The sequence below is a fragment of the Aspergillus homomorphus genome (genome assembly GCF_003184865.1).
Source record: "Aspergillus homomorphus CBS 101889 unplaced genomic scaffold BO97scaffold_1, whole genome shotgun sequence".
Lineage (NCBI taxonomy): Eukaryota > Fungi > Ascomycota > Eurotiomycetes > Eurotiales > Aspergillaceae > Aspergillus > Aspergillus homomorphus.
This window is the reverse complement of record NW_020291887.1, coordinates 77,798-103,326: the sequence shown is the minus strand read 5'-3', so window position 1 is coordinate 103,326 and position 25,529 is coordinate 77,798. Positions and strand designations below refer to the sequence as shown.

The 25,529-nt window shown below is 52.7% G+C and overlaps 8 protein-coding genes across 8 annotated transcripts; 4 read left to right on the top strand and 4 right to left on the bottom strand.

Annotated features, from left to right (window-relative positions):
* Positions 1–404: 404 nt before the first annotated feature.
* Positions 405–784, top strand: BO97DRAFT_333926 (electron transfer flavoprotein regulatory factor 1; the record flags this gene model as incomplete). Its single annotated transcript, XM_025691381.1, has 2 exons — positions 405–450; positions 552–784. The coding sequence occupies 2 exons, from the start codon at positions 405–407 to the stop codon at positions 782–784; spliced, it is 279 nt and encodes a 92-aa protein (XP_025556324.1).
* Positions 785–942: 158 nt separating this feature from the next.
* Positions 943–2,871, bottom strand: BO97DRAFT_401856 (class I SAM-dependent methyltransferase). Its single transcript, XM_025694359.1, has one exon. It carries the CDS (start codon positions 2,488–2,490, stop codon positions 1,291–1,293), a length of 1,200 nt encoding a protein of 399 aa, XP_025556323.1. The 5' UTR covers positions 2,491–2,871; the 3' UTR covers positions 943–1,290.
* A 5,100-nt stretch (positions 2,872–7,971) lies between these two features.
* Positions 7,972–10,385, top strand: BO97DRAFT_447533 (CCR4-Not complex 3'-5'-exoribonuclease subunit Ccr4; the record flags this gene model as incomplete). The annotated part of the gene is made up of 2 exons (XM_025698793.1): positions 7,972–9,034; positions 9,097–10,385. The coding sequence occupies 2 exons, from the start codon at positions 7,972–7,974 to the stop codon at positions 10,281–10,283; spliced, it is 2,250 nt and encodes a 749-aa protein (XP_025556322.1). The 3' UTR covers positions 10,284–10,385.
* Positions 10,386–11,241: 856 nt separating this feature from the next.
* BO97DRAFT_474254 (tRNA (adenine-N(1)-)-methyltransferase) lies at positions 11,242–12,965 on the bottom strand (the record flags this gene model as incomplete). The annotated part of the gene is made up of 4 exons (XM_025700306.1): positions 11,242–12,402; positions 12,465–12,535; positions 12,608–12,757; positions 12,821–12,965. 4 exons carry the CDS (start codon positions 12,963–12,965, stop codon positions 11,242–11,244), a joined length of 1,527 nt encoding a protein of 508 aa, XP_025556321.1.
* A 1,389-nt stretch (positions 12,966–14,354) lies between these two features.
* Positions 14,355–18,315, top strand: BO97DRAFT_466840 (uncharacterized protein). The gene is made up of 9 exons (XM_025699591.1): positions 14,355–14,455; positions 14,583–14,704; positions 14,763–14,776; positions 14,844–14,920; positions 14,977–15,279; positions 15,340–15,488; positions 15,542–15,639; positions 16,356–17,734; positions 17,795–18,315. Exons 2-9 carry the CDS (start codon positions 14,617–14,619, stop codon positions 18,057–18,059), a joined length of 2,373 nt encoding a protein of 790 aa, XP_025556320.1. The 5' UTR covers positions 14,355–14,455; positions 14,583–14,616; the 3' UTR covers positions 18,060–18,315.
* Positions 18,316–18,362: 47 nt separating this feature from the next.
* Positions 18,363–19,750, bottom strand: BO97DRAFT_333591 (FAD-dependent oxidoreductase; the record flags this gene model as incomplete). The annotated part of the gene is made up of 3 exons (XM_025691369.1): positions 18,363–18,858; positions 19,066–19,454; positions 19,556–19,750. The coding sequence occupies 3 exons, from the start codon at positions 19,748–19,750 to the stop codon at positions 18,363–18,365; spliced, it is 1,080 nt and encodes a 359-aa protein (XP_025556319.1).
* An 819-nt stretch (positions 19,751–20,569) lies between these two features.
* On the top strand, positions 20,570–22,276 carry BO97DRAFT_401849 (uncharacterized protein). The gene is made up of 3 exons (XM_025694358.1): positions 20,570–21,168; positions 21,239–21,538; positions 21,601–22,276. Exons 1-3 carry the CDS (start codon positions 20,918–20,920, stop codon positions 21,965–21,967), a joined length of 918 nt encoding a protein of 305 aa, XP_025556318.1. The 5' UTR covers positions 20,570–20,917; the 3' UTR covers positions 21,968–22,276.
* Positions 22,277–22,621: 345 nt separating this feature from the next.
* BO97DRAFT_430220 (GATA transcription factor LreB) lies at positions 22,622–24,529 on the bottom strand (the record flags this gene model as incomplete). Its single annotated transcript, XM_025697431.1, has 2 exons — positions 22,622–22,662; positions 22,816–24,529. 2 exons carry the CDS (start codon positions 24,527–24,529, stop codon positions 22,622–22,624), a joined length of 1,755 nt encoding a protein of 584 aa, XP_025556317.1.
* Positions 24,530–25,529: the final 1,000 nt, after the last annotated feature.

Sequence of the window (25,529 nt, the reverse complement as noted above, 5' to 3'; positions counted from 1 at the left end):
TAATTTCCATAAAGCCATCTGATTCTGACCATGTAAAGCCAAGCAAAGTCGTGTGGTGCAGTCGATGCCATCCAAGGTTATATACAAAGCAGGAGTACGCATGAGACTTCTAGAGCATCTCACAGCCCATGCCGTGGAATCTTGGTATTTTTGACCAAGAGTACTACCCCTAGAGCTGACAATGTAGTAAACTGATACATTCCCACTCTCTCAATGCAAGAACACAAACGCAGAGGCCTGACCGAGTAACGACGTCACCGGGTATGTTCCGGCGGAAGCAAACAATCCCTCCATCCCCGGAGCCACCAGCGGCAACTTGCCTTCCTATCTTCCTCAACTCCCTCCCCCGCCCGTACTATCCCATCGAAGAATTCAACTCACCTTCCAAACTAAATGGATCAGTCATGACGAATCCAGAACTCCGCCATCAGGTCATTAATATCTACAAAGGTTGGTGTCCAACCTCTGACATGAACGTCTCAGGCTGCCCCCGCGTGCTGAGCATTCTGCCAGAAGTGTCAGTCTACGGGTATTGACTGATTGATTGACAGAGCTGCTTTTTCTCGGTCGCAATTATCCCCTGGGATATGATTACTTTCGGAACAGGCTACACAAGGCATTTACCAGCCAGGCACATCTGGACAATGAAGAGCAAATCCGGAAGGGTATAGCACGAGCGGAATTTGTCAAAAAGGGTGCGTTATCCTGCCTCACCCTCTCACGAGTTTGTCATGACTGCGGCAACACAGTGGCTGACTCCTATCACGCACCGTCTAGAAATTGAGGCCCTGTAAGTCATCCTGCACTGTCCATTTTCCAGTCGGCTTTGAGAGTTCGCCGAAGCGCACGTATCCACACTATCTCTATTTACCGATATACGTTTGATTCGCCGCGACTATGATCATAATTTCTTGATATTCCCTATCAATATCCAATTTCAATATATCGTGATGTCATAAACTTATACATATATGCGGGCACCGTCAACAGCGATACTGATGGAAGCACACAGGTACTACCTCAAGCGGTATCGCACGTTGAAACAGCGTTATGAAAACAAATAATCTCCGCCACCAAGATATGAACGATAACCCGCATCCAACACACGCCAGAAAAGATATTACACAGAAATGAAATGAGTATTATGGCAAATTGAAACCAAAAAAGAGAAATGTGGGGGTATCACCAATATGAGAAGAGCAATGGTCACGGCTTTTTTCTTTTTCCTTCCCTCTTATTCGCCTGAACACCAAACGTCGAGTTCACGATCTTGACCGCCGGCAAAGGAGCCTATCTCTTTCGACCCCACCAAGCACTTACCTCCAGACACTCCCCATTCGCGAGGCCATCCTTTTGGAACAAGTCGGTCATCATAGCTGCCCACCAGCGATCCCATTCGTCCTTGCTCTTCCCACTGGCCTCCATAAGAATGTGCTCCATGCCTTCGATCATTTGAATGACCGTCAGAAGCGCAGTGCGCCGGATGGACAACTGATCGGCCGTCAATTGTCTTCGAGTGCCACCGCTTGTTTCCTTCCCGTATCCCTCTCGTTCCCAGCGTAGTTCGCCCAACGGAATGGCAATGCGACGACTATCGACCTTCTCGAGGACGTCCACCTCCGCATTGAAGGACAATCCCATTGTGGCGCATGGTAGGGCAGTCAGTTTGCGATGGTCGAATGCTTTCTCAAGCCAAGCGTTGTAGTCTTGGAGAAACTTGTTTTGGGCCCGCGTGAAGGGGGTGGCAGACGAGAAGGTGTACGTCGCGGTCGCATCGGCGGTCTCTTGTTCTCTCGATGCCAACTTGCGAGCAGGCGCAGGATTGGGCAGCAAGGACCGGAATACCCAATCGGAATCCCAGACTTCTAAGATGCCCCCGGACTTGAGGACGCGCAACGGCTCGCTTAACCCGGAGGCCTGCTGGGCCGGGCTCGAAGGACACATACCAGCATCCTTGATAAAAACGAAATCGAAATAGTCGTCGGGGAACGGCAGGCGAGGCTTGCGTAGGTCGTGACGTTTGAATTGCCAGTTCACACCCTTTTTGCGGAGATCGGGTGCGACGGAGACGATGTCGATACCGTTGAAAGAGACGGTGCGATGGCCGCGACGGGCGAAATAGTCATGGCACAGGCTGGACCACAGCCCTGAACCACAGGCAAGATCCAAGACTCGCTTCGGGGCGCGATCGGCCAAGTGCGGATTGCAGAAGGGTCCTCCAAAGACGCGCATAAGCATGAGAGAGCGCAAGGTCTGTCGGTGTATCTCGGGAAGATCGCAGGGAAGAGGGTACTGGTTGTCCGGATCTCTAAGATATGTGCGATCGCCATGACGGATCAAAGGGAAGTTGGAGTAGTCGTTGAGGGAGGCGAGAGAGGAGGTCGACGTCCCTGCCAGCGTTACACCGGTCGAACTAACGGTGGAATGAAGGTCGGAGCCCGAGGCCGCGGCAGGCGCAAGGGCTGCCGGCCCATTCGACATGATATCCATTTCGGACGGAATAAGGTGAAGTGGTGGGTGCTCGTCAATTGAGGGGACCTGCTAAGAGCGGGCGATGTGCATTCTTCCGCATACGAACAATGGCAGCGCAGATCGGTCACGAACGAGGCAGAGTCTCAATTAAGAGGGACATGGTACAGTAATGGCGACGAAAGAAGAATAAGAAACGGGCCAAAACCAGCGAGGCTGACGGAATTAAATGTTGTTGTTGTGGTGGTGGTGGTAGTGGTGAAAGACCAGGAGGCAGTGAGTGATGATGAATGTTACGCAATTCGGACACCGTTCCAGGTCAATCTGACCCATGGAAGGAGGAGGTGTTCGATTAAGGGAGGGGAGAAGCGAGAGAAAGGAACGAAAACAGTCAGAAGCCTAGAGGGAAGGGTGGAGGGGGGGCGAAAAAAACCACATTGTAACAAGAAAATCGAATCGCCCCGGCTCGATGACTGACCCCCTTAGGGCCACTCCACTTCTTGCGACGCAATTTAGTGTCGTTACTTTAGTTACTTAGTAGTTCACTATCGTCGACTCAGGGCTGTGCCGGAGGCCGACGTTTCTGGAATGGTCCCTTTTTAATTTCTTTTGTCCAGACCTGACATTAATTCCTTTCCCTCTCCAGTGCTTTTTTTTTTCTTAGAGCGTGGAATGAAATTGAGCACTTCTTGCCCTTCCCCTCATCGTTGGAATAATTCATCGTTTATAGTAGGTGTCTCTGGCACCGAATACTCCCCGAATGGCCTCGGACACCGGAGGGAAGCGAAGGATGATTGTGTGAGTGGTGGCGGCAAATCCGCTGCACTCCCGGCAGCGTCTCAATGTAGAAGAAATCAGATCATATTACACATTCCAGGATGATACGAGAACAAAGTACATCGAAAGCCAGCCGATCTTTATATACTTGTCCAAAAGAGACATCTATCAACCAACCATGCGCTCGTCCAGTACTTCCAGCATGGCATCCAAGCTCCCGGATCGTTTCCCCGCGTTGGATAGATCAAGACAGACCGATTGATTGCATAGCTTGACTGCAATGCAGGCTGCCAGCCTGAGCGGGCATCTGATCCCTCTGATCGGAATTCCCACCGCGAAGTCAATGACAGAGAGGTACTGTACTTACGTCTACCTCCCTAGGCAACATACTCAAGCGAGACCCTCTTTTTCTCTGGGTCGTTATTCTTGCCCGGACAGAGTTATCTCGGGAGAGGGATGGGGAGGGGGGTGTGGGTGCTAGTCTTGCCAATTAGTTAGTCTTTGAAAAACCCACCGTCCAATCCCGGGCACGGGGTCCTTAATAAGTTTACTTCAAACTATGGTAACTCAACTACTTCTTCTCTTTGAACCATGAATTCGGGTACCGGTATTTCCGGGGGATGGTTGATCAAGGTTCAAAGCAAATACGAAAGGGTCACACACTAACACTCTTCCTACCACTTTCTTTTGCGGTTATGGTTTGCGAGGTCAAGAAAGTCTAAATTTGTGGTTGTGTGGTTATGGATGGATGTATGTCTCACGGAGTTGTTCCTCCGTGACGAACTGCTTTCTTTCCTTCCTTTCTGCTAGTAGGGTAGGTTTTCCGGTATTGGAATGTTACGTTCTAGTTCCTTTCCGGCCGCAGTGCCGCCCGCGATTCGCTTTTTGCTTTTTGCTCTTTTTCCCATTAGGTTTCTTTCTTTCAGGATCGCGGGTCGTCGTTGTCCTGTCGAATTTTCGACTGGTATACTCTAAGGAAGAGAGATGGGAGTGCTTTTCATGCAATTATGTTGATATTGCAGCCTTGGCTGTGTTTATCGGTATACTAAGAGATAATGGGGGCAGTTCGTTGGGTGTCTTCGCCCCTTCGCCGTGCAGGTAGGTTACTTACGCCGAGGGAGAGACAGTATGGGGCTGCTGTCAGGCTTCTTTACTTCTGCGTTTTCATCGATGATTATAATGTCACCACACCCACTGTGAGGCAAACGTTAAGTCTGACATCATCAACAGTGGTTTAGGGGATGAGTGTTTGTGTGGATCATGCGATTGAGATCAGACTGCACCCGTCGGGACGGACATGGGCGGTACGCACGGCGTGAATTGCTAGGAAATGAAAGTTGATCGATGCTCGCCGCAAACCCGGCACCGTGGTTCCTATTGATGGGGGTAGTTATCGCGTAGCAAATCCCCGGAGTACCTCAGCGTCAACTGGCAGCAATGACATTAAGAGAGTATAGAATGGTTGGGCTCAATCAGTAGCCTTGTGTAATGCTCTCCGTACACAGTTAAGGGGATCTGCAAAGACAATCAATTTGATTGACTAGTTCTAGCCAGAAGGATTTCCCATTACTCACCAAAATCATCTAGCTCTAACGCTCCGCCAGACCGGCTTGTGTTCGATTTTGCCGGCGCCCCCGAGGAGAATGGATGGGAAAAATGGGACCCCGGGGAGGGGACGGGGGGCCACTGACACGTGCTGGCACGGGTCACTTGATGCCCTGACGGAGACCGGACGGCGGCCGGGGACCGCTGTCGGTAATCACTAATGTTTCAGCTCAAGGCGACCCTGGATTCTGTGCTGCTGCTTCGTTTGGCTGTCTGGCTGTCTGGCTGTCTTTCTTGTTTTTCTCGGCCCCCCTGATTCATTTATTTATTTCTCCGAAGAAGTGGTGGGTGGGGGAGTTAGTTAGTCTAGGCCGGACTGGAGTGGCATGCATATGTCTGTGCACATGTGTGTGCTTTGTGCTTTTCGATGGCTGTTTTCCTTGTATGTTGTATATGGCTTAGGGCTGCTGGGCTGACTGCGGAAATGGGGCTGGATTTGAGAGTAGTTAGCTACGACATAGGTTGTTGTGACGTTCGCTTAGATGAGCGACGAGGTAACCCTGTATGCTGAAGAGCTTCTTGTGTGATGCGTAAGGCTGTCAATGTGATTACTGTAAACACTCGAACCTTTCGGGCGGTCTGACTTCATGAGGTCATAGTAAATCGAGCGAGGGACGGGCGAGCTCATACTTATTAGTTGTAGAAGGTAGTAGTAGCTAGACCATGATTATGGCGACCGGGTTAAATATGGATGAGTAAGAAATGAGGCTCCAGGCGCGGTTGGAACATATTACAGGGATTTCAAGCGCCTCAGCCATCATCCGTCTCGAGGGTTTCGGCTATATAGTGGCCTGGCCTGGCCTGCATCTACAACTTTATTCCCAAGGCAGTATCGCAGAATCAAGAGTTCCAAGTATGCGCGATGAGAGACTCTAGGACTGATCACAGAGCGCAAAGAACGCGAAAGTGGGTAGAGAATTAGTACCGGATTATGCATAGGTTTCCATTTATCGACATGGTAAGACCTAGACGGCCGATGTGACAGTCTTGCTACAGACAGTTCCCTCAGCGCAGCAACCATATTATCTTGACAGAACAGTAAGCAGTGAGCTCGACGCTTAAGTAAAGAGAATCAGTCACTGGAGCGGTCAGTGACGAGAGGTAAGGACATGGAAAGCCATGGGAACACATCAATTTGGTTGACTTTCAAGGTTGGGCATGATGATAGAGATGGTTGAGCTAGTAGTGGTAAGAACAGAGTCAAGTGGTGCGATTGAAAGTGGTGAACGTAGACAATAACATGACTCCGCTGCAGGTGCGCGGAGTGTGTGGGATCAGTAGATCAGAGGTATTCCAGTACCACTCAAATCAGTGACAGTCAACTCTTTGTGACTGCCTATAGCTGACTCCGGCCTGGGCCCGCCAGTCGAAACTGTCTGGTCTCGCTGGTGGCAGTGGTGGGGAACCGTTTGGCATGAACATTGATCATCTGATACGCCCTAGTCCCCCTCTAAACTATTGTGTAGCGTGTTCCGCTACTCTTCGCCACCGTCAACGGCGACTGGATTTGCCCAATATAGGGGTCATAGTCGGCGGCTTGGACCATATATTGTAAGAGCAAATAATGAATTGAGATGGTCAAGATGGAGGCTCTGGGCTTAGGGAATGTCCTAGAACTGACGAGAACACACCTCACCCCCTGAGAGCTCCTGGGCGACAATCGCTGGTTGATCTTGGGTAGTTAGGCGCCTGGTCTCCATTTCTCGGGTGTGAATGAAGTCTATCGGTTAGTTATGCGAGGTGGTCGGACAATTTTAGTAGTTAGTTAAGGTATCTGCTTAGACACACTCTATATGGCGCTGCCGGAAACGGTCAAGTCACTTTTGACTCTACCTACTCCAGTTGTCTTGACCACTGTCGATCCTGGTCTACCAAGGGGAGAGTGAAATTGTCTCAGCAGTCAGCACCTTTGTTCGCTTCGTGAGGAAGCAAGAGAGACCGGCACAGAGGCCCTGGCGCTTTTTCTAAATTAATCTCGATAAGATAGTGCAGAGGTAGGTAAGTAGGACTCTGAGCTGTTCAGAACACCACCAAGCCTCAGATAAGGTCAGAAACTAGAATATGAGTGGAGGAGCGGCACGGATAAACCCGCAGTATGAATAAGCCCGATTGTTGATGGACAATGGAGCAAAGAAAGACAGAATTGGGAGATCTGGCAAGAAGGATGACAGGAGCCCCCTACATCCCTTAGTTAGTATGGGACTATGTTACTAGGCCCTTGCCGTTGTCAATAGTAGACCCCTCCCCGTGGATCCCTGGGATCCCAGGGTGGTGTGAGTAGTAGATTCACAGTGTTCGATGGTAGAGTGAATGAGGCCATGACTCTCGCACTCTACCAAGTGGGAAATAAGGAGAGTGATTTGCCGTCAAGACACACACAACAGAGGAAGAAATATAGTGAAAAGACGCAAGCCATTGGCAATAATATAGACAATTATCGCACCGCTCCAGCTCATTACCCCATACCTAAGCATCAGCTGAAAAAGAAGAGTGGTCTTGGCTTTGCCATTGGCGGCGAACTGCGCCCGCCTGGATGTGACACCACGTGACCCCGACAACCTCACTCCCGCCTTCGAATGCAAACCAACTTCGGAGCGTCAAGGCGAACTGTCTCCCATCTCTTCGAGTCGCTGGCGTCTCTGCTACATCATCGCTTCCCCGATTGTTCGCGCGCATTCCTCGCTTTGATAGATCTGTTGCTGTCTGACAGCGCCGTTCAACTTCCATTCAGGAATCTGGCCAGTTATTGTCTCCCGGTCCTCTGACTCGCTCTCCCCGACCACTTACCCGCCTTCCCACCACCCCCTCCATCGTTGGCACCTCGATCATCGCCCCTCCGATCCCCTTTTCCACGACGACTGATTCTGCAGCTCAAGCTTCCAGAGCAACCAACAAGTGGTGGAAACTGCTACAGTTGTGACCCCCCCCGGCGTGTCTTTGAATTGGGGTGGTTCCGCCTAGGACCCCATGTTGAAGAGAAGGAGAGAACGTATCCAATCCCCGACTCCTCCTCTCTCTCCTGCCACCGCCGTTACCCTCTCCAGTTCGGCTCGTCCAGCCTCAATTTGCCCTAGAATCCTTCCTCAATCAGTCAACTCACGGTCTCGTCTGCCACGTTAAATGGCAGATGGTACCTACAGGTTCCAGCAGCCTGGGGCCGGGCAGTTCTTCTTCCAAACACAAGCGCAACAACATTCTCACCAACGTCACCTTGCACGGAACGGGACCAACTCCCCAACTGGACGACTGAAATTCAGCCACGAGACTCCCTCACCATCCCGCTCTCCTCCGCTCAGCCAAGCCGCGGCTCTCAATCCTTTCACGATGTACAGTCAAACCCACCAAGGGCAGCATGTCATGATGAACGGCGGCCAGACCCACCAACGCTTTGGCATGCAAATGCCCAAGTTTCAGTCGCAAACTCACCATCCACATCCTGCTCAGCAACCCCATCACCATGCTCACCACAACCAAGCGTCTCACAACATTAGCCACCAACACAACTTCTCCAGCGGGGCATTGGCTGCCGCTACTCCGCACTTCACTCCGGGTCCTCTCCAGAACGGTGCTCATGTCAATGTAGAGGAAGATCTCGACGATTCCATGAACGAACACTGGCAGCAGCAGCTCCAACTTGCGGCGGAGTCGAGACAGGCCAATTCACCCCACTACTATGCCCGGACTGTCGCTCAGCAAACCAAAGGCATCCAGATTGTGCCCAGTCACCCCGAACCACAAGAAAATGGGGGTGACGATAGGAATGGCGTTGTCAAGTCGAAAGCTACCTCACGGCAAGGTTGGCATGCCCTCGATTTTGGTGGACAAGGCTTGCGGGCTCTCTCGTCGTCCTTGTTTCACTACGTCTTCCTGGAGAAATTGTATTTGAACCACAACAAGCTCAAAACTCTCCCTCCGGCCATTGGACAATTGCGGAAGTTGACTCACCTGGATTTATCGAGCAACGACCTCACCGAGCTTCCCGAGGAGATTGGCATGCTCACAAGCCTGAAACAACTTCTGCTCTTTGACAACAGCATTCGCACGCTTCCTTTCGAGATGGGTTATTTGTACAGGTTGGAAATGCTGGGTATAGAAGGAAATCCGTTGACCGATTCTCTAAAGTCTCTGATAATCAAGGAAGGCACGAGGGCCCTCATCAAGTACTTAAGGGAGGAAATGCCAGGTGTGTATCTCATTGCGAACATGACCGCTTATCTTGATGGCACGCTAACGCATGGTCCATAGTACAACTTCCCCCGCCCGATCGAGACTGGGTCATTCTGGACGAGACCGCAAATTCCCGCAATGCCCCTACCGAGAAGATCACCGTTCTCTCCCACAACGCCCTATGTGAATCTTCTGCTACTGCATCCCATTTCGGCTATACTCCCTCGCGTGCGCTGTCCTGGGAGTTCAGACGAGAGCTTATTCTGAGCGAGTTGAGGTCTCACGACTCGGACATTGTCTGTCTTCAAGAAGTCGACCAGGGAAGCTACAATGGATTCTTCCGAGAGCAACTGGCCTACAACAATTACAAGGGTGTGTATTGGCCTCGAGGAAGGGCCATGGGTATGCAAGAGGAGGACGCCAAGAATGTCGATGGGTGTGCAACCTTTTTCAAGGACAGCAAATTCATTCTTCTTGACAAGCAACTGATTAACTTTGGCCAGACGGCCGTACGGAGACCTGACGCCAAGGGCCAGGACGATATCTACAATCGTCTTTGGCAGAAGGATCACATTGCAGTCGTGGTTTTCTTAGAGAACAGGTTGACAGGCTCGCGTTTCATCGTTGTCAATGCCCATCTTTACTGGGACCCGGCTTTCAAGGATGTCAAATTGATTCAAACGGCCATCTTGATGGAGGAAATTACCAAGCTCTCGGACAAATACGCCAAGTGGCCTGCATGTACTGAAAAGACGGCGTTCCGTTATGCCGATGCAGGGGGCAATGAGTCGCAAAGTCCCCCGGAATGCGCGCCATCTATGGAGTACAGCAGTGGTGATCAGATTCCGCTTTTCATGTGCGGAGATTTCAACTCTGCGCCTGGATCGGCGGCCTACAACTTGGTCGCCAACGGCCGGCTTACAGAGGCACATCCGGATCTGGAGAAGCGACTCTACGGCAACCTCAGCCGGGTGGGTATGACGCATCCATTCAAGCTGAAGTCTGCATACAATGCCATTGGCGAGCTCAGTTTTACGAACTACACGCCTGACTTTAAGGATATCCTCGACTATATCTGGTTCTCATCGAATACACTTCATGTGTCGGCGTTACTCGGGGAGGTGGACAAGGAATATCTGCAGAAAGTGCCCGGATTCCCCAACTTTCATTTTCCTAGTGATCATGTCGCATTATTTGCGGAGTTTACCATTAAAGGGAAAAAGGGCAAGATTGTGGAAGCGGATTTTGGACCGCAACGGAATTGAGGGAACGGAGCATGTTGAATCTTATGAGACTGGTGTTTGTGTAGCCGGTTTATCTTGTTATCTCGGAATCTTTGGGGGCCTTTCGCGTGTCTGTGGTGTTCTTCAGTTATTTTCTCGCTTGTGCTGCATTTTTCCTCGCTTACCATTCTTCTTGTGAGTCTATTTTCTTGTTTCTGCTGTCGCCCGGTGGGGGGGCCTTTTTTCATGCAGCCGAACCTGCATCCCCGGATTCTTTGGAAAGTAGTGTTTTCCATGGCGCAGCAGCAGCTTATCCTTGTGTGCTCTCTTTCTCTCTCTCTATCCTCTGCTTCTCGCCGTTGGTATGTCTTAGGATCTGTCTTATGCTCTTTTCTCCTTAACGACGACTTTTTCTTTCTTCTCTCTCGCTCTCTCTCTCTCTCTCTCTCTCTCGCTCTCGCTCGCTCTTCCGTCAGCTTCCTGACCTACCTGTAGATCGCATTCTGGTCCAGATCTTCCCTTTCTTCAACCTTTTTCCTTATCTCATCATCCAGTTTCATCCTTTGCACTCAGGCAGGCGAACGGGGTCATGTTGCAGTTGTTGCCGTTGTGTGTATGCATGGTTGGCTTGTGGGTTGGGTGGGTTACATAGTCTTGAACCCTGAAACGATTTATCGTTGTGTTTTTCACCTTTGGAGATGCAGAAAGCAGATTTGGTTCTTCTCTCGCCATTCTCATGTCGGATTGCTGGTTAATGTCTTCGATTGCACTGCTGCTGTGGTCGTAGAATATCGTAGGGTAAGCGTGGACTGGGTGGGTTTTTCTTGATGATGGGATGTATCGGCGGTGTTTGGGCTTGCTTGTGATTTCCGGAGTGAAACGATGTTGGGGTCCAGAAGGGTAGACAATTTATGTTCATTTCTATACTAGTATACAGAAGACAAGGGTATATTGGGTGGTGACGGGGTTGTTATGAACAGGGTATACAAGGTTCACCACTTCAAGCATCAGTATCCACATTCGCATTCGCATTCGCATTCACCTTCTCCCCTGCACCCTCAATCCTCCTCCAGATCCCCACGAACCCACCTCCGACAATCCGGAGTCCCACCTTAGGCCGACAGACTAGCACGGGATCCTGACTCTCCTCCGTCACTCCCGAGCTGGAAGTTGTAGAAGAAGCAGTAGTAGCCGCATCACCACCGTCCGCAACCTCCTCCCCAGCAGACACAACCGCCTCGCCCGCCTCCTCTTGCGCCTCCACCCCCTCTTCCACGCCAGAAGCCGCTCCCGACGCCGCCGCCACCGCAAGCGGATCCTTAGCCTTCGGGTACGCGAACCGCACATCCCACAACCGCCCACTACTGATCCCCTGACCCAGCTCCACCACCTTCTCCTGTACCAACGGCAACCGCTCCCGGCGGATCACCTCCATACAGTCCCCGATCTGGGTGACGCTGGGCATGAACACAGCGAGGAGGCCGTCGCGCTTCAGGATCGAGGCCACGTGCGGGATCCGCAGATGCGCTGACGGCATGTCGAGGATCGCGTACGAGAGGAACGGCTCTACCTCCCCTTCTTTTCCCTCGACTGCTTCTGCCGGTGTAGCCGTTTGGCTATCGGATTCACCGACGAAGCTGGTACGGGTATTATGGTGACGACGACTGCGTTGTTGCTTCTGCGCCGCGACCCAGGTCTCCACGGGCCCCGCGGAGAAGTCCACGTTGCCGGCGTAGATGCCGCGGCGGAATCCCCGCACGAGGGTCTCGGCGTGTCGCGCTGTTTTGCGCGTGATGTCCACGGTGTGGATTATTGCTTTGCGTTGGGCGCGCCATGCGTCCCAGTTTTCTTGGGTGGTGGTGGCTTCCGTGGCCTCTGTTTCGGTTGTGGTGGTTGTTTCGGGGTTCGAGCGGGGTGTTGCGGTTGGTGAGGAGGAAGAGGAGGAAGAGGGGGACGGGACGAGATTGACGACTTGGGAGGCGGCGGGGAAGGGTGGTGGGACGGAGTTGGCGCCTTGAATGGCGCGAGCGAGGTGCAGGGTTAACGAGCCATGGCCGGTGCCGGATTCGAGGATCTCCAGGGGCGGTTGGTCCGGATCGGACGACGGAGCCACGTGGATGTCGAGGAGGGAGACGATCAGGTTGGCGTCTGCGGAGTAGATCTAGAATGGCGCCGCGTCTTGCATCAGTCGAGGTTTCTGGTAAAATTGGTTGGGTGGCCTACCGGTGTCACCAGGCGAGGCGTCAGTGCGACGTAGTCTTCAAGCGTGGGGAGGAAGAGTCTGTATGCCGGGCCTGATATTATAACACGATATTTAGTCTCCTGCTTCTTTTGCAGCTCTTAGGGCCGAACGAGACTGAACACACCCTTCCGCGCCGGGATCAGATCTCGCACCCTCCGGCCGATGATATCGTCGTGCTCCAACTGTCCTCCGCGACGAGCATCTGTCCGGCCGCCTTTGCGCAGGGGTTTTGTCAGAAGAGGCGTTCTGCCAGGGATGAAGACTCTATCTCCCTCTGAGAAAGACCACAGGTTAGTATGCAAAGAGCGGCAAGCGCAGCCAGGGCGGAGCCACTTACCCCGGAAATAGGTGAAATTGGTATCAATGGATGGGAATCGACGCGGAACAACAGATTGAGATGGTACAGACGGAGTTGGAATTGTGGGCGAAGGTGAGGGAGTCGATCCCAGGATCCGGCGCAGCGCTTGCAGCAGACGCGCCATTGAGGGCCACGGGTTAAGCGTACACGATGAGAAGACAAAACAATAATCTATCGTCTCGAAACTTTTGCCGTGGAGATGGATAGTACGGTTACTTTTTTGCCTGTCCGGTTTCGGTCCGACTTGGCGCCGCTTTTTGCTCCCCGAGCGGCCAGAAGCGTGGGGATGAGCTCCCGAGTGCGTGGGCTGAACCGGCGCAGACAAGACAGCCTGTGCTTGAATCTCTTGTGTCCAGGCATCAAGAATCGCTATAGCACTTGAGACAAATGCTAACATGACAACAAAGCTTTGCACATGATCTTGAAGGGGCCAATGAATAGTAGGACGCAGCTTATCGCAGAGCCTGCCGTCCTATAGCTGCTATCAGAGAAACTCTACATCCACTGAGCTCAATGCCCGTGATAAGGCATGCGTATTTTCGGACCCCCCTTCAACCAGCACCTTTCAGTGGATCTATTAAGAGCTTCGGCCATTTGATGAGACCACCATCGATCTGGACTGCCTGAGACGGCTGGTTCTTTTCCAGATAAGCGCGTTTGTCTCTAGTCTCGATGTAGGCGAGCCGGGTGGCATTCGTCAGGAGTCTTGGATATGGTGCAACACCATCAACCGCAGCGAAGGTAGATGGATACCTTGCTCGCTCGCAATAGCCTCCCTACCCGATTGTACGACGGAATCACCACTCCAAGGATGTCTCAATATAAACTTGAGGCTGAGTTGTCTGGACAGATTATAACCTCCGTTCTTCCGTATCCTAGAATCTCCCGTCATCTAGACACTCAACAACCAGAGTGATGAGTAAAGAAGAGGCTGTTCTGTAAACGAGAATCACAATAGACAGTGGATTGTGATGCTACCTGGTATAGATAGTGGGGACTATGTAAAAGTTCCCCCCTGCAACTTGACGGTCCGTTCCCGTGTTCCCGGGGGCCGGGCGTCACTGTATCCGCATCTCATCGGAGTTGGAGACAATCAGCCACCGCCTGAGCTGAGCACTCGGTGCGTGCTCGTTGAGATCGTAGTGTGTGGTCGGAAGAGTGCCGCCTGGCTTACGTGCCCGTTCCATGGGTAAGTGCGGCGGCACCTTTATCGGGGACAATCAGCCATAACATAGAACTGTACGCTGAGTTCGGTTCAGGTTCCATGCAACAAAATACTCGAAAGGGTGAACAAAACTTGATAAACTAGTGTCGAATCGGGGTCTGGGGAAACTCCGCCGATCTAAATGATAGCTTGATAGATAACGGTCAATCCGAGGCCGACTTTCGAGGGTGGGCTGCGGATTGCACCTATAATTCGCAGCCAGTTTCGCCATTATCCACTCTTTCACTGATCGAGTCTAGCTGCTTTTACTCTTCTCTCTTCCCCCTCTCCAACGCGGGGCTGATCTCTTCAAACTTCCTCTGTTTCTTTCTTGGAAGTCCTCCAATTGACTATCTCTTCAGCATTCGCTTGTTTTGGTTTTCGCCCACCCAGCTCTGCTTCTCTCTCAGGTTCGTTGATCCCGCCTCGCAACGCCAGCTGTCTCCTCCCCTTCATGTTCGCCTTTTGTATGAATATGGGATCGCAGTATCAATCTGATTGTGCAGTTAGTCTGTATAGTTACTGATAACTCCGCAGCATTAGTCAAAAACGCCTTTCACAATTAGCGACCATGGCCGCCTCATCTCTTCCATACATGAAAACCAACCCCAAAATAATCTTTTTCACGGACTTCGATGGCACAATTACTCTTGAAGACAGTAAGCTTTGATATGACTGTGGCCGAAATCTAGAAGACTAGCTCACGATGTTCCGCAGGCAACGATGCTATGGTACCTTGTCATTCCACCTGCATACAATGTTTCGCTGACTTCCACTGACTCTGTACTTGCTCACAAGATCGATAACCTGGGTTATGGGCGCGACAAGCGCCGCGAAGGAAACCTGGCAGTCCTGGAAGGCACAATGAGCTTTCGGTACGTCAGTTCAGCGAGAGCCGATTCTGGCCGGTCGGCTAACTTTGATGAAACAGCGATTCTTTCCGCGACATGCTAGACAGTATCAAGACCCCCTACAATGAGTGTATCGAGTACCTCAAGAAGAACATGAAGCTCGACCCGTACTTTGTCGAGTTTTATCATTGGTCGCGGGAGAACAATGTGCCCATTGTGGTCTTGTCTTCCGGTATGATCCCCGTTATCAGTGCTTTGTTCGAGGCCCTACTAGGCGGCAAGCCGGACGACCATCTTCACATCGTTGCGAATGAGGTTGAGAGCCGCGATGGCAAGGACATCAACAGCGAGGGTGGCTGGAAAATTAAGTACCACGACGACAGGTATAAATTCCTCGCCTCATCACTGGGACTATCCAAGACAAACTGACGTCATACCCCCAGTCATTTCGGCCACGACAAGTCCTTGGAAATCAAGCCCTACGCCGCGCTGCCGGACAGTGAGCGACCGACCTTGCTGTACGCGGGCGATGGGGTTTCTGATCTTTCTGCCGCCGCAGAGACGGATCTCTTGTTCGCCAAGAAGGGCAAAGGTAGGCCCATTTCTGGATGGTTTATTGGATGTTGCTTGGCTGACGAGTTCTAGACCTTGTGACTTTCTGCGAGCGCCAAGGCATCTCCTTCACTCTGTTCGAGAGCTGGGAGTCGATTCTTGCAACGACCAAGGATATCCTGGCGGGCAAGGTCTCTGTTAAAAAGGTGGCGCAAGAAGGATTGGACGCCGTTCACCAGGGAGCCAACAGGGCCTGAACGGACTCATTATTTTGCAGGAATAGATGTAGACTACAGGGCCATAGATTTAGTCAGGCCAGGTGCTAGACTCTATAATGAAGATAGACATGACAATCTAATCTGGCTAGCTGGTATCAACTGGATGAGCTGAGTGCCATCTGAAGTGACTCCAAGTCAGCCCGACTGAGCAGATCGATTGAACAATCCAAACAAGGCTAGTGCAGGGTTCCCCTTCGGCTAACCTTCATAAGGCTAGCTCCCGTTCAGCTTCCGATTTGACGGGCTAGAGCCATGTGACCATTTCTCCACCGCTTTCCTTACATAGGAATAGCTGGGGCGGTCGGACTCCGCCTCAGGCAGACCAGACAGCGGATCGCCTTCTTTCCCCTCCTGAATTTGAAAGGAAATCATCAAGGGCGTTGTGAGATGACCGTTGATCAGGTCCTTCTCTTTGGCGAGCCCCTGAATCTTCTGTGTGGCGTTTGTGTTCCAACATGCTCCTGTGCTCGGCCGCTTCACACATCCATTTAGCATCGGCCAGGGGCACCAACAACTAATACTACTTCCTAGCATGACACGCCGACTTGTATGTTTCAGCATCGGTTCATCTTCGAGGTTGTTTATTGTCTTTGCTGAAATCATGAAGCTAACTTGACTATTTCCTTCAGGTCCGAGCGGGCGTGCAGCTCGCCATCTTCGCGTCCTTTGTCACCCTCCTCGTTTTGGTCTTGGACAATCGATTCCGTGTCCTCCCTGCCTCCATTCATGGCCACCTTCCGTCCCACTACAACGGCCTCGTCGTCACCGATGTGACGGTCGTGACATGTTCATCAGTGAATGTCTTTTCCAGCTGCAAACCAACCCCCCAGACGGCATGGTCGCAGGTGGAAAAGGATCTCTACCTCCGCACCGGCTGGACCTCGAGCGCTTTCGTCCGGTTCGAGCGCAAGAAAGAGGAGGAACTTTCCGCCGGCGACCGAGTGGTCATCGATCTCAAGATCAGCCGACTCGTCCCCGAATACTCAGATAAGCCTGAAGACGAAGGGGAGACGTGGGAACAAAGACCCGGAGGCATCTGGCTGAAGCGGACGGCCAAGCGCCACGCCAGTGACTCGCAGAAAGCGATCACAGCCGTCGATGTCTTGTTCGGCGCGGACGCAGTCGATCCCCGTGTGGGCTGGGAGGTGAAAGATACCCCGCTGCTACTGGATAGCCGGACAGAGGCCCTGGAGGCCCGGATTAGCGTGCGGAGAGGCGATCCCGCCAAGACGAAGAAGCCGGTTCCGCGCATCAATGAGAACGGGCGCTTCAAGATCATGCAGCTGGCAGATATGCATCTGAGCACAGGGCTTGGAGTCTGTCGAGACCCGGTCCCGGCGGAGTTTATCCCGGGCCAGAAGTGCGAAGCCGATCCCCGGACTCTGGAGTTCGTGGAGCGGCTTCTGGACGAAGAGCAGCCGGACTTTGTCGTTTTGAGCGGAGATCAGGTCAACGGCGAGACGTCCAGGGATGCGCAGAGCGCGCTCTTCAAGTCCGTGAAGTTGCTGGTCGATCGCAAGATCCCTTACGCGGCGATCTTTGGCAATCATGACGACGAGGGAGACCTCACGCGGCCTGAATTGATGGCCATCTTGGAGGACCTACCATACTCGCTGTCAAGGGCGGGACCTGAGGAGGTGGACGGCGTTGGAAACTACTACGTCGAGATCCTGGGACGCGGAAGCACTCAGCACTCCGCACTGACTTTGTACCTGCTGGATAGCCACTCTTACTCGCCTGATGAGCGCCAGTTCCGTGGCTATGACTGGATTAAACCGACTCAGATCCACTGGTTCAAGAACACGGCTCATGGCTTGCGCAACAAGCACCACGAATACACCCACATGCATATGAATATGGCTTTCATCCATATTCCCGTGCCCGAGTACCGTGATGCTGGCAACTACTACCGTGGCAACTGGTCCGAGGTCCCAACAGCTCCGGGCTTCAACTCGGGTTTCAAGGACGCTCTGGAGGAAGAAGGAATTCTATTCGTCAGCTGTGGACAGTAAGTGCCCCCCCTTCCCCCTTCGTCCTGTGTCGGTATCGCATCGGCTAATCCGTTTAGTGATCATGTCAACGACTACTGCATGCTGAATCGCGATCACGAAGAGAAGCCATCTCTTTGGATGTGCTATGGAGGAGGCGTTGGATTCGGCGGGTACGGAGGCTATGGGGGCTACGTGCGACGGGTGCGTTTCTATGACTTCGACATGAACCCCGGCCGTGTGATGACCTACAAGCGGCTTGAGCATGGCGAAACTGAAGCCCGCTTCGACGAGATGATGATCATCGACGGAGGTACGGTCAAGGGGCCGGATCTAGAAGCTTGAACCCCGTCTTTCATCGGCGTTCATTTCTTCTTTTGCTCATTTCTTTTTGCTTTCTTTTCGGACGGAGGACTCATCAGGCTCCTCGGTTCGAGTGATTTTCCTCGGTCGCCCACCGGGGCAAAGCTCTTTTTTCACTAACCATTCTTTGTACTATACCTATACCTATGTGTGAGCTCGGAATCGGCATTTGCGGGATTTGACGGTGGGTTTCGTTGCAAGGGGTACTTTCAAAAGATTGATTGCTATTTGAATGCACTATCGTTTTGTTTTCGTTTCCTCTTCACTGGACGGACTGTAGCTCTTCTACCACCACTTTTCGTAGAACACCCTTTCACTACTACCTAGTAGTCCATCCAAACCCTTGACCATATCATCGGTCATGCCCGGTGGACCACACACGTAACATACCGTCTCACTCGGCTCGGATTCGCCGTCATCTTTGCTCGTCGCAGCACGCAGATCCTGGGGATTGATCCGTCGACCGTGGATCCGCATGTCATCGAATGGGTGCTTCAGCAACGGAGAGGACTTATCATCATCCAGGTTGGTGATGAATAGGTCTAGAGTTATGCGGAGACGACGGAGCTGCGACTGGATGCTTACGATCTGTCGGAGTCGGGACAGGAAAAGGATCTGTCCCAGGACGCTCTCAAGCGACTCGGTGCTGGTCGCCGCCGTTGTGGTCGCCCCTTCTGGCAGTTTCGTGGAATAGAGGAAGTGGATTTTGAAGGATGGATGGCGGAGGGTGGTGGTTGCCTCGTCGTCGTTGTTCAGGTGGGATAGCATGGAGATGAGGGGGCTGGAAGTGGTTAGATAGAGCCATGCCCATCATGTTGCTATCACGGGAGCTTGGGGGGGTTGTAGAAGCAAAGCAGAGCAGAATGCACTGAGTTGGAGGAACAGTCCATGTGCGACCCCTCCCTTTATTCGACCAGTAGGAGAGGAAAACCAGGGGCTGGCTCAGAAGTTGATGCTATATTGAACACAAAAGCAATATCTAACTTACTTGATTCCCACGCCCCCTGCAACGAAAACCACATTCCGGATCGCATCCAGTCGCACCCCGGAAGGCGGCCAGACAAAACTACCTCCGACGCGGATGCTGAGTTCGGAGCCTAGAATCTCGTCTGCGGGCTTCCAAAGCCATGCGCTGGCGGGATTCGATGGTGCCTCGCGCACGGCAAGTTCTACGTAGGGTGGTCGACCGCCGGGGTTGGGCGGGGGAAGACCGGGTTCATCGTTGGCGATAGCTTCGACGGCTGCCTCAATTAGAGGGGGAAGAACTTGCGCGTCTGCTGGCGTGGATGTGATGCTGAATCCTCCTGCGTTGGAAATGGAGGGGATGTGGACATCTAGCCATTGGCCTGGGAGGAAAGTTAATGGTTGGGGTTGGGTCTGTACGGGGTGGTTAGTATGAAGACATGAAAGTGGAGGACGGTTGGTATTGTATGAATCGGTACGACAAAGCGGGAGGGGTTTTCAAGTAGCTTGCTTACTTCTTGATCGCTTTCTTGACAATTGTCCTCCGGATTCTGTACTTCTGGTGGAAGCGTCAGCTGCAGCAGTCGCACACAGGGACTGGCCTGCTCGATATGCGAGAGCCGGACGTTGTATAGTCGGTTCTGTCGGGGCTCGGCGGCAGTGCGCATCTGATGGGGCAATGAGCCCTTGCCGCTCGTCGCAGCGCTCATCTGGTAACGCTGTTGCGCTGTACTCAATAGCTGGCGCTTGGAGAAGCTTGATAATTGGAGATGGCGTGACTGGCCGCGTAGCAGGGTGTGACTGCGCATCCAGAGGCTAATGTTGGTGATGAGAATATCCGCGGTTCGACAAGACTTTACGCGAGCGCTTGATTCGACTGAGAGGCTTTATGTTGAAATGTTGTTTTTATTATTGTACAGAAGAGTCCACGATCAAAGTTGAGCTGTGATTCGAGAAGGTGATGACGTCCATGTCATGTGCCCGGCCGCTCTTCGTTTGTTCCTTCCTGCCTGTTCCTCTCCACCATCTTTGACAGCGTCAATCACCAAAGACCATAGAATCAAAAGTGGATGCATTCGCTCTTCATCTTCAATAGCTCTCAAGGTACGTATCTGGAGGCACAATTCATGGCACAATCACTTTCCTTAGTAGACGCTAATAAACGACCTCAAGTCATGCATGAGCCGTCACAACAGCAGCATAAGTCCTGGTTGGCTACTCCACTTGGGCGCTTCAAAACTCTCTCACAGCCATACCAATGGCTGGTCTTTGCAAGGCTTACTGTGCTGATTACAGAGAGTCTGCGTGCATGCAGATCTCCTTCACCATCACACAGCTTTAGTGTGTGACGGCCGGCAGCCAAACCGCCCATTCCGGCGCCTCATTGGTGACAAGCCCTATGCCTGGCGCCGATGCGGGCGCTTCCTAACCGGCACGCATTGGCCAGACGCACCTGTGAGAAACATGCAACCGTTCTCTCCGCCATACTGTGATCGTTTCCCCTCTCCGCATCGTGCCCATGGAACCAGAATGATTCGACCTGGGGTCATCCTTGGGGAGGCGCCCGTCCTTCATATCTATGCGCCCCCCGTCCCAACAGACGCTCTCTGATTCCTTCCCTTCTGTAAAGGGACATATTCTTTCTGTCTTGCCTTCGCGTTTCAGCTCGTCAGGCTTTACTTTGATGTCCCTGAACTGAACGCCCAGCCAGCCGGCTCTGGCTCATCAGCTTTGTTTGGGAAAATACGAGCTCGAAGCGTCAGACAGCGCAGGACTCGGTTTCAGAGACTGCTCCTTTCTTCTGCCGTCTGCCAGCACTGAGGATCTTGGCATTGAATAGACGATATAATTATTACATTTGATAGTCCTCTCCCGCCATGTTCGGTTCGAAGAAGTTTTACTTCCCCACACGATGGCGGAATCACAATCTTCTGTACATACTTATGGGCGTTGAGCTACCGCTGGTGGTTATCCTCCTGACATTGACCGGCATTGCGAATCATGACCTCTATCGCACGAAACTATGGCAGGATGGGGCCGACAACGGTTTCAACAGTGCTCCCAATGAGGCAATCTACGCTGCAGCTAATCACCGCCCTTATACAGCACCAATGGTGTGGAGTTCAATGTATGTCTTGATTCATTGCAGTCACATTCTTCCAATAACGGAATGTCCAAGCTGACTCAACTGTTGACAGTATAACCCGATACAACCTCGTTCTCGGTATCTTAAGTGTTTTCATGTGGATCACGAAAATCCCACTTCATATTCTTCATATGCTATACCCGCCCATCTGCGCCTTTGTTCACGCTGGCCTGGTTGCAGTTTGGATATACTCTGTGCGGTATCAAGCAGGGCCCGACATGTCTGACCCCGACCACCCTCAACCCGGTGCACCGTGGTATATCACCAAGAAATGCTCCGTGGCCAAGGTGAACTCAAACGTCAATTACTGCCAACAAGCAAAAGCGTTGTTCGCATTTTCCATCATCACCATGTGAGTTAACATCTTTCGATATTGGTTCGAAAGACCTCGTTGGGCTGACAGAAGAGCGGTAGTCTTTACTACATGGCCATCACGTGCATTGCGCTGCGAAATTGCATTGTCACCGACGAGGAGCGAAATGAGATCGAGGAGCGCCGTGAGGACGAGCGAGCCATGAAAGAGTTCGAGGACTTCGTGATCAAATCTCCAGGGATCCCAATGACCCCAATGCATCCTCTGGGGATGCCACCCAAGTCACCCCTGCATCACGTTGCTACCGCCCCGAGCGATGGAGGGTCGTCTTCAGATCTGCCCCTGCGCCAACATTTCAGTACGCCGCATCCACGTCGCTCAATGCAACAAGATTCAGCGGAGTCGCTGTCGGGCCTTCAGCCCCAACCCCAGCCGTATTTCCCGCCACCACCGAAAAAAACCGGCTAAGAAGTGAGCTCTGTTCGCTGTTTGGTGGAAATGATAACACAAATGATGGTCGTTAGATGATTGTTGACTGAAACAACGAGCTTGGTTATAAGCGTTCAAGCAGTCTGCCGTTGCACAACCACCTCACGTCGTCGTGCATGCCATGTCCTCTTTACTCATTGTCACGAGTGTCCATTTTCATGTCTCATGCATTGTTCATACCCCATTTGAATCCGAAATGTTTGCCGGTCAAGAATCCATAGTTAATATTGTCATCTCATGCACAATCTGAACATAGCTCAGTCCAGCGACAGAAGAAACAGTTTCGTTGGTCGCGTAGCCCCGGCCAGAGACACCAAATCGTTTTAAATCAAGACGGAAGATACACATCCCACATAGAATCGTACCGTGATAGACAAGTCATGATAGAACGAAGGTCACATGAACTGCTGCAACAACGCACACAGAAAGACCCGTCCATAAGAAACGGAAACACCAAAAAAAGTTCAAAAGCAGGGGTATCCTCGCAAGGGGTCCAAGCCTACCCCAGAGTGGCAACTAATGCAGGTAGTACTACTGTAACAATCGAAACAAACATCGCGTCAATGTCGTTTGGGTTCATAATACTTATCTTGCAGAGCAGAGACAAGATCAGGGAAGAAAGAAGTTTGATGATCAGGGGTCCTGACGTTTCTTCTCCTTCTTCGCCCAACGTACTGATAGTTGAGTGGGAGATTAGTCCACAATCGAACAAGTAGGAGGCAAGAATAACTCCGTATGTAAGAAGCCGGCAGCACAAAGCCAAGGAGAGAGATAAGTGGAAACGGGGAGAGACGGAAGAAACAGAGAGAGAGAGAGAGACAACTCACATCCACAAGCATTACACAACGTCTTGGGACCCTCGGGGCCCTTGCGCCACTCGGGCGAATCACTGGTTCCGCAGTCCGTACACATATACTCGCCCTTGAGCCGTTTCCTGCGATCCCCATCGCCGACGGCTCGACTGCCCTGGGGATCGTTCCCGGAGGACTCGTTACCGCTGTCCGAGCAGTGGACCAACCGACCGTGTTTCTGGCCGGTACTCAAGCCCTGCGACCGCTCGCCCTGCCCGTAATACAGACCCGTCATGACCTCGATGCCCTCGATATGCGACATGTCGTCCACCGTCGGCAGGCGGTCCACCACGCCTTCCATGCCGGGGAACGAGCGCGAGTCCGCGTCGTCGGTGCTGCTGGTCACCGTGTCGGAGGACTCGTTCTCCTCGCCTGAGGTCGTGGAGGGGGTATCGCGGGCCGCCGCGCGGTTGGTGGTGGAGGTGGAGGACTTGGTAACGGTTTCGGTAGTGGTGATGTAGGTCTGGCGGGTCGTGGTGGTCGAAGTGTGGACAACGTGGGTCGCGGTGTCGTCTTTGCCGTCGTTGTGACCGCTACTGCTGCTGAACGATTGCTGCGTCGCGTTGAGTTCTTCCTCCTCTTCTTCCTTGAGCTGCGCAATCCGCTGGTTGAGGCGGATGTTCTCGATCTTATGTTCGAGGAAGGAATTCAGGAGGTTGGCTCCCTTCGTGGGATACGGGCGACAGACGAGGAAGATTCCTCGGCATTTCTTTTCGGGGTCCGGCTTCAGCTGTTGTGGCTGCTGAGGGGGCGACGGGGATAGCGGGTGCAGGATTGCCCTGTGACCATTTGGGCCAGGTATCGTGCCGATGCCACTCATGTTACTATCATTGCTATTGCTGCGGTTGCCGTTGCTGCTGACATCGCCGTTACTGCCGCTGCTGCTACTCTCACGACTACCACTGCTACCGCTGTGACCACCATTCCCAGCACCCGCACCACTGGGCATGGATGTGGGATCCGAGGCGGCGACGTGTGCATGGCCGTGCGCCTCGAGCAGACAGAAGTTGCTGTCGGGCTTACAGAAGCGGAAATGGCAGCGCAGCAGCCGACCGGACTCAATACACTCTTTCAGTTCCTGGGTGAGAAAGGACTTGTCGTCCTCGTGCACGAAGCGGAAAAAGTTGGTGTGCTCGAGCGATTCAGCCTCGAAGCCTGTGATCTCAGGGCATGAAGGCGATGCATAGAGAACGCGGCCTTCGGGGTTGAGGAGCAGCGTCAGATCCCTCATTTCCCGAAGGACCCGCGAAGCCCAGTTCTCGCCGTTGGCATTGCTGTCGCCGTTGCCGTTGGCCAGTGATTCGGCGGACTGCTGGCTGAGTTCGGCGCTGCCAGCTGCCGCGGCGGCGGCGGCGGCGGCGTGGACTGCTGCGGTCCCTGTTGCGGCCACGGGGGGCGATGTGGCTCCGTTGGTAGGGGTGGCGGACGGTGTTGTTGTTGAGGAGGCTGATGTTGAATGCTGCTGGGGCGGTTGCTGGAGGAGGCTGATGCCCGGGGTGGAGGTGGGGGAGGAGGAGGAGGAGGAGGCTGCTGGGCCGAGCGAGCGTGGGATGCTCCGCGCATCCATGACGCTATATCGGGGGTCTGGCAGCTGATCGGGTGGTTTTGAGTTTTGCTGGGATGGTGGCTGACGATGTCCGTATGCTGGAGCTTGGTTCTGCGCCAACCCCCGGGGATGATCCAGGTCCATACTTTCACAACTTCGGGGAGGCAGGAGAGAAGATGGGGGAAAGGAACGAGAGATGGAAGTGTTCAGCCGATGTTCATCGGTCTCGCTCTTGAGGGCGAGACTCCATCGCGTTTGGCCTGTTTGCTTGCGAGCTGTCAATTCCCTCCCAGACCCGGGCAGTCTCTTATTGGTCATTGGCTGTCTACGACCCCACCAGCGGTGGATCAGCTGGTGACTAGATGGTGATTGGCTGTTTCGTTCTTGTTGTTAGATCTCATCAACTCATCAACTCTCTGAATGAACTCATATTCTTTTAGTCTATGCGGCGCGATTGCGACTTAGGAGCTCATGCAAAGCTTAAATACTCCCAGCCATAGCAGCACAAGCTAAGCTCGATGATCTCGGGGACCTAGTGATCATCCAGGACCAGCGCAGTCGAGCACTGTCTTCCTCGGATCTTCGTCCCCGTCCGCGAGGGACGTGCATTGGTGACAGTCCAGTCCCATCCAACTTCTAAGAATATCTTCCTCGCGGGGTATCGCAGAGACACGGTAACCGCAAGCCTGATAGCGGATCGCTCAGACCTATAGCCGTTCTACGCCTGTCATATCCGTCTGCAACCTTCCTGCTACTAGCAGAGTCTAAATTAGCTAAGGTGATGCATAATCTTTTCCAAAACCAACTCCGCGGCCAATCCCAAGCCTATCTATCTTTCTATCTATCTACTAATCTATCTATGCAGCCCCACAGCCGCAGTCAAAAGAAGGATCAGCCAGCAAAACATGATCAAACTGACTTCACGATCCCATCACTCTCAGAATGATTCCGTCTCGAGTTCACTCAAGAAAGCCTCATAGCTCAGAGCAAACCCAGTAAAGAGTAAAGACCCGCTCGTATCGACCACCCCCAAAATGCCGCACATGGTTCAACGCTTTGTTTCTCCGCCGAAAATCGACCTATCAACTGCATCTCGTGCTTCTAGGCGACCCGGCAGCTGAGCCGGTACGGTTCTCCTTACTGT

Excerpts from the sequence above, each read along its gene's own strand:
- BO97DRAFT_401856 (XM_025694359.1), bottom strand. The coding sequence starts at position 2,490 with ATGGATATCATGTCGAATGGGCCGGCAGCCCTTGCGCCTGCCGCGGCC.
- BO97DRAFT_401849 (XM_025694358.1), top strand. The coding sequence starts at position 20,918 with ATGTTCGGTTCGAAGAAGTTTTACTTCCCCACACGATGGCGGAATCAC. Across the intron at positions 21,169-21,238 it reads CCAATGGTGTGGAGTTCAAT|TATAACCCGATACAACCTCG; the intron begins GTATGTCTTGAT and ends AACTGTTGACAG. Across the intron at positions 21,539-21,600 it reads GCATTTTCCATCATCACCAT|TCTTTACTACATGGCCATCA; the intron begins GTGAGTTAACAT and ends GAAGAGCGGTAG.
- BO97DRAFT_466840 (XM_025699591.1), top strand. The coding sequence starts at position 14,617 with ATGGCCGCCTCATCTCTTCCATACATGAAAACCAACCCCAAAATAATC. Across the intron at positions 15,280-15,339 it reads ATTAAGTACCACGACGACAG|TCATTTCGGCCACGACAAGT; the intron begins GTATAAATTCCT and ends TCATACCCCCAG. Across the intron at positions 15,489-15,541 it reads GTTCGCCAAGAAGGGCAAAG|ACCTTGTGACTTTCTGCGAG; the intron begins GTAGGCCCATTT and ends GACGAGTTCTAG.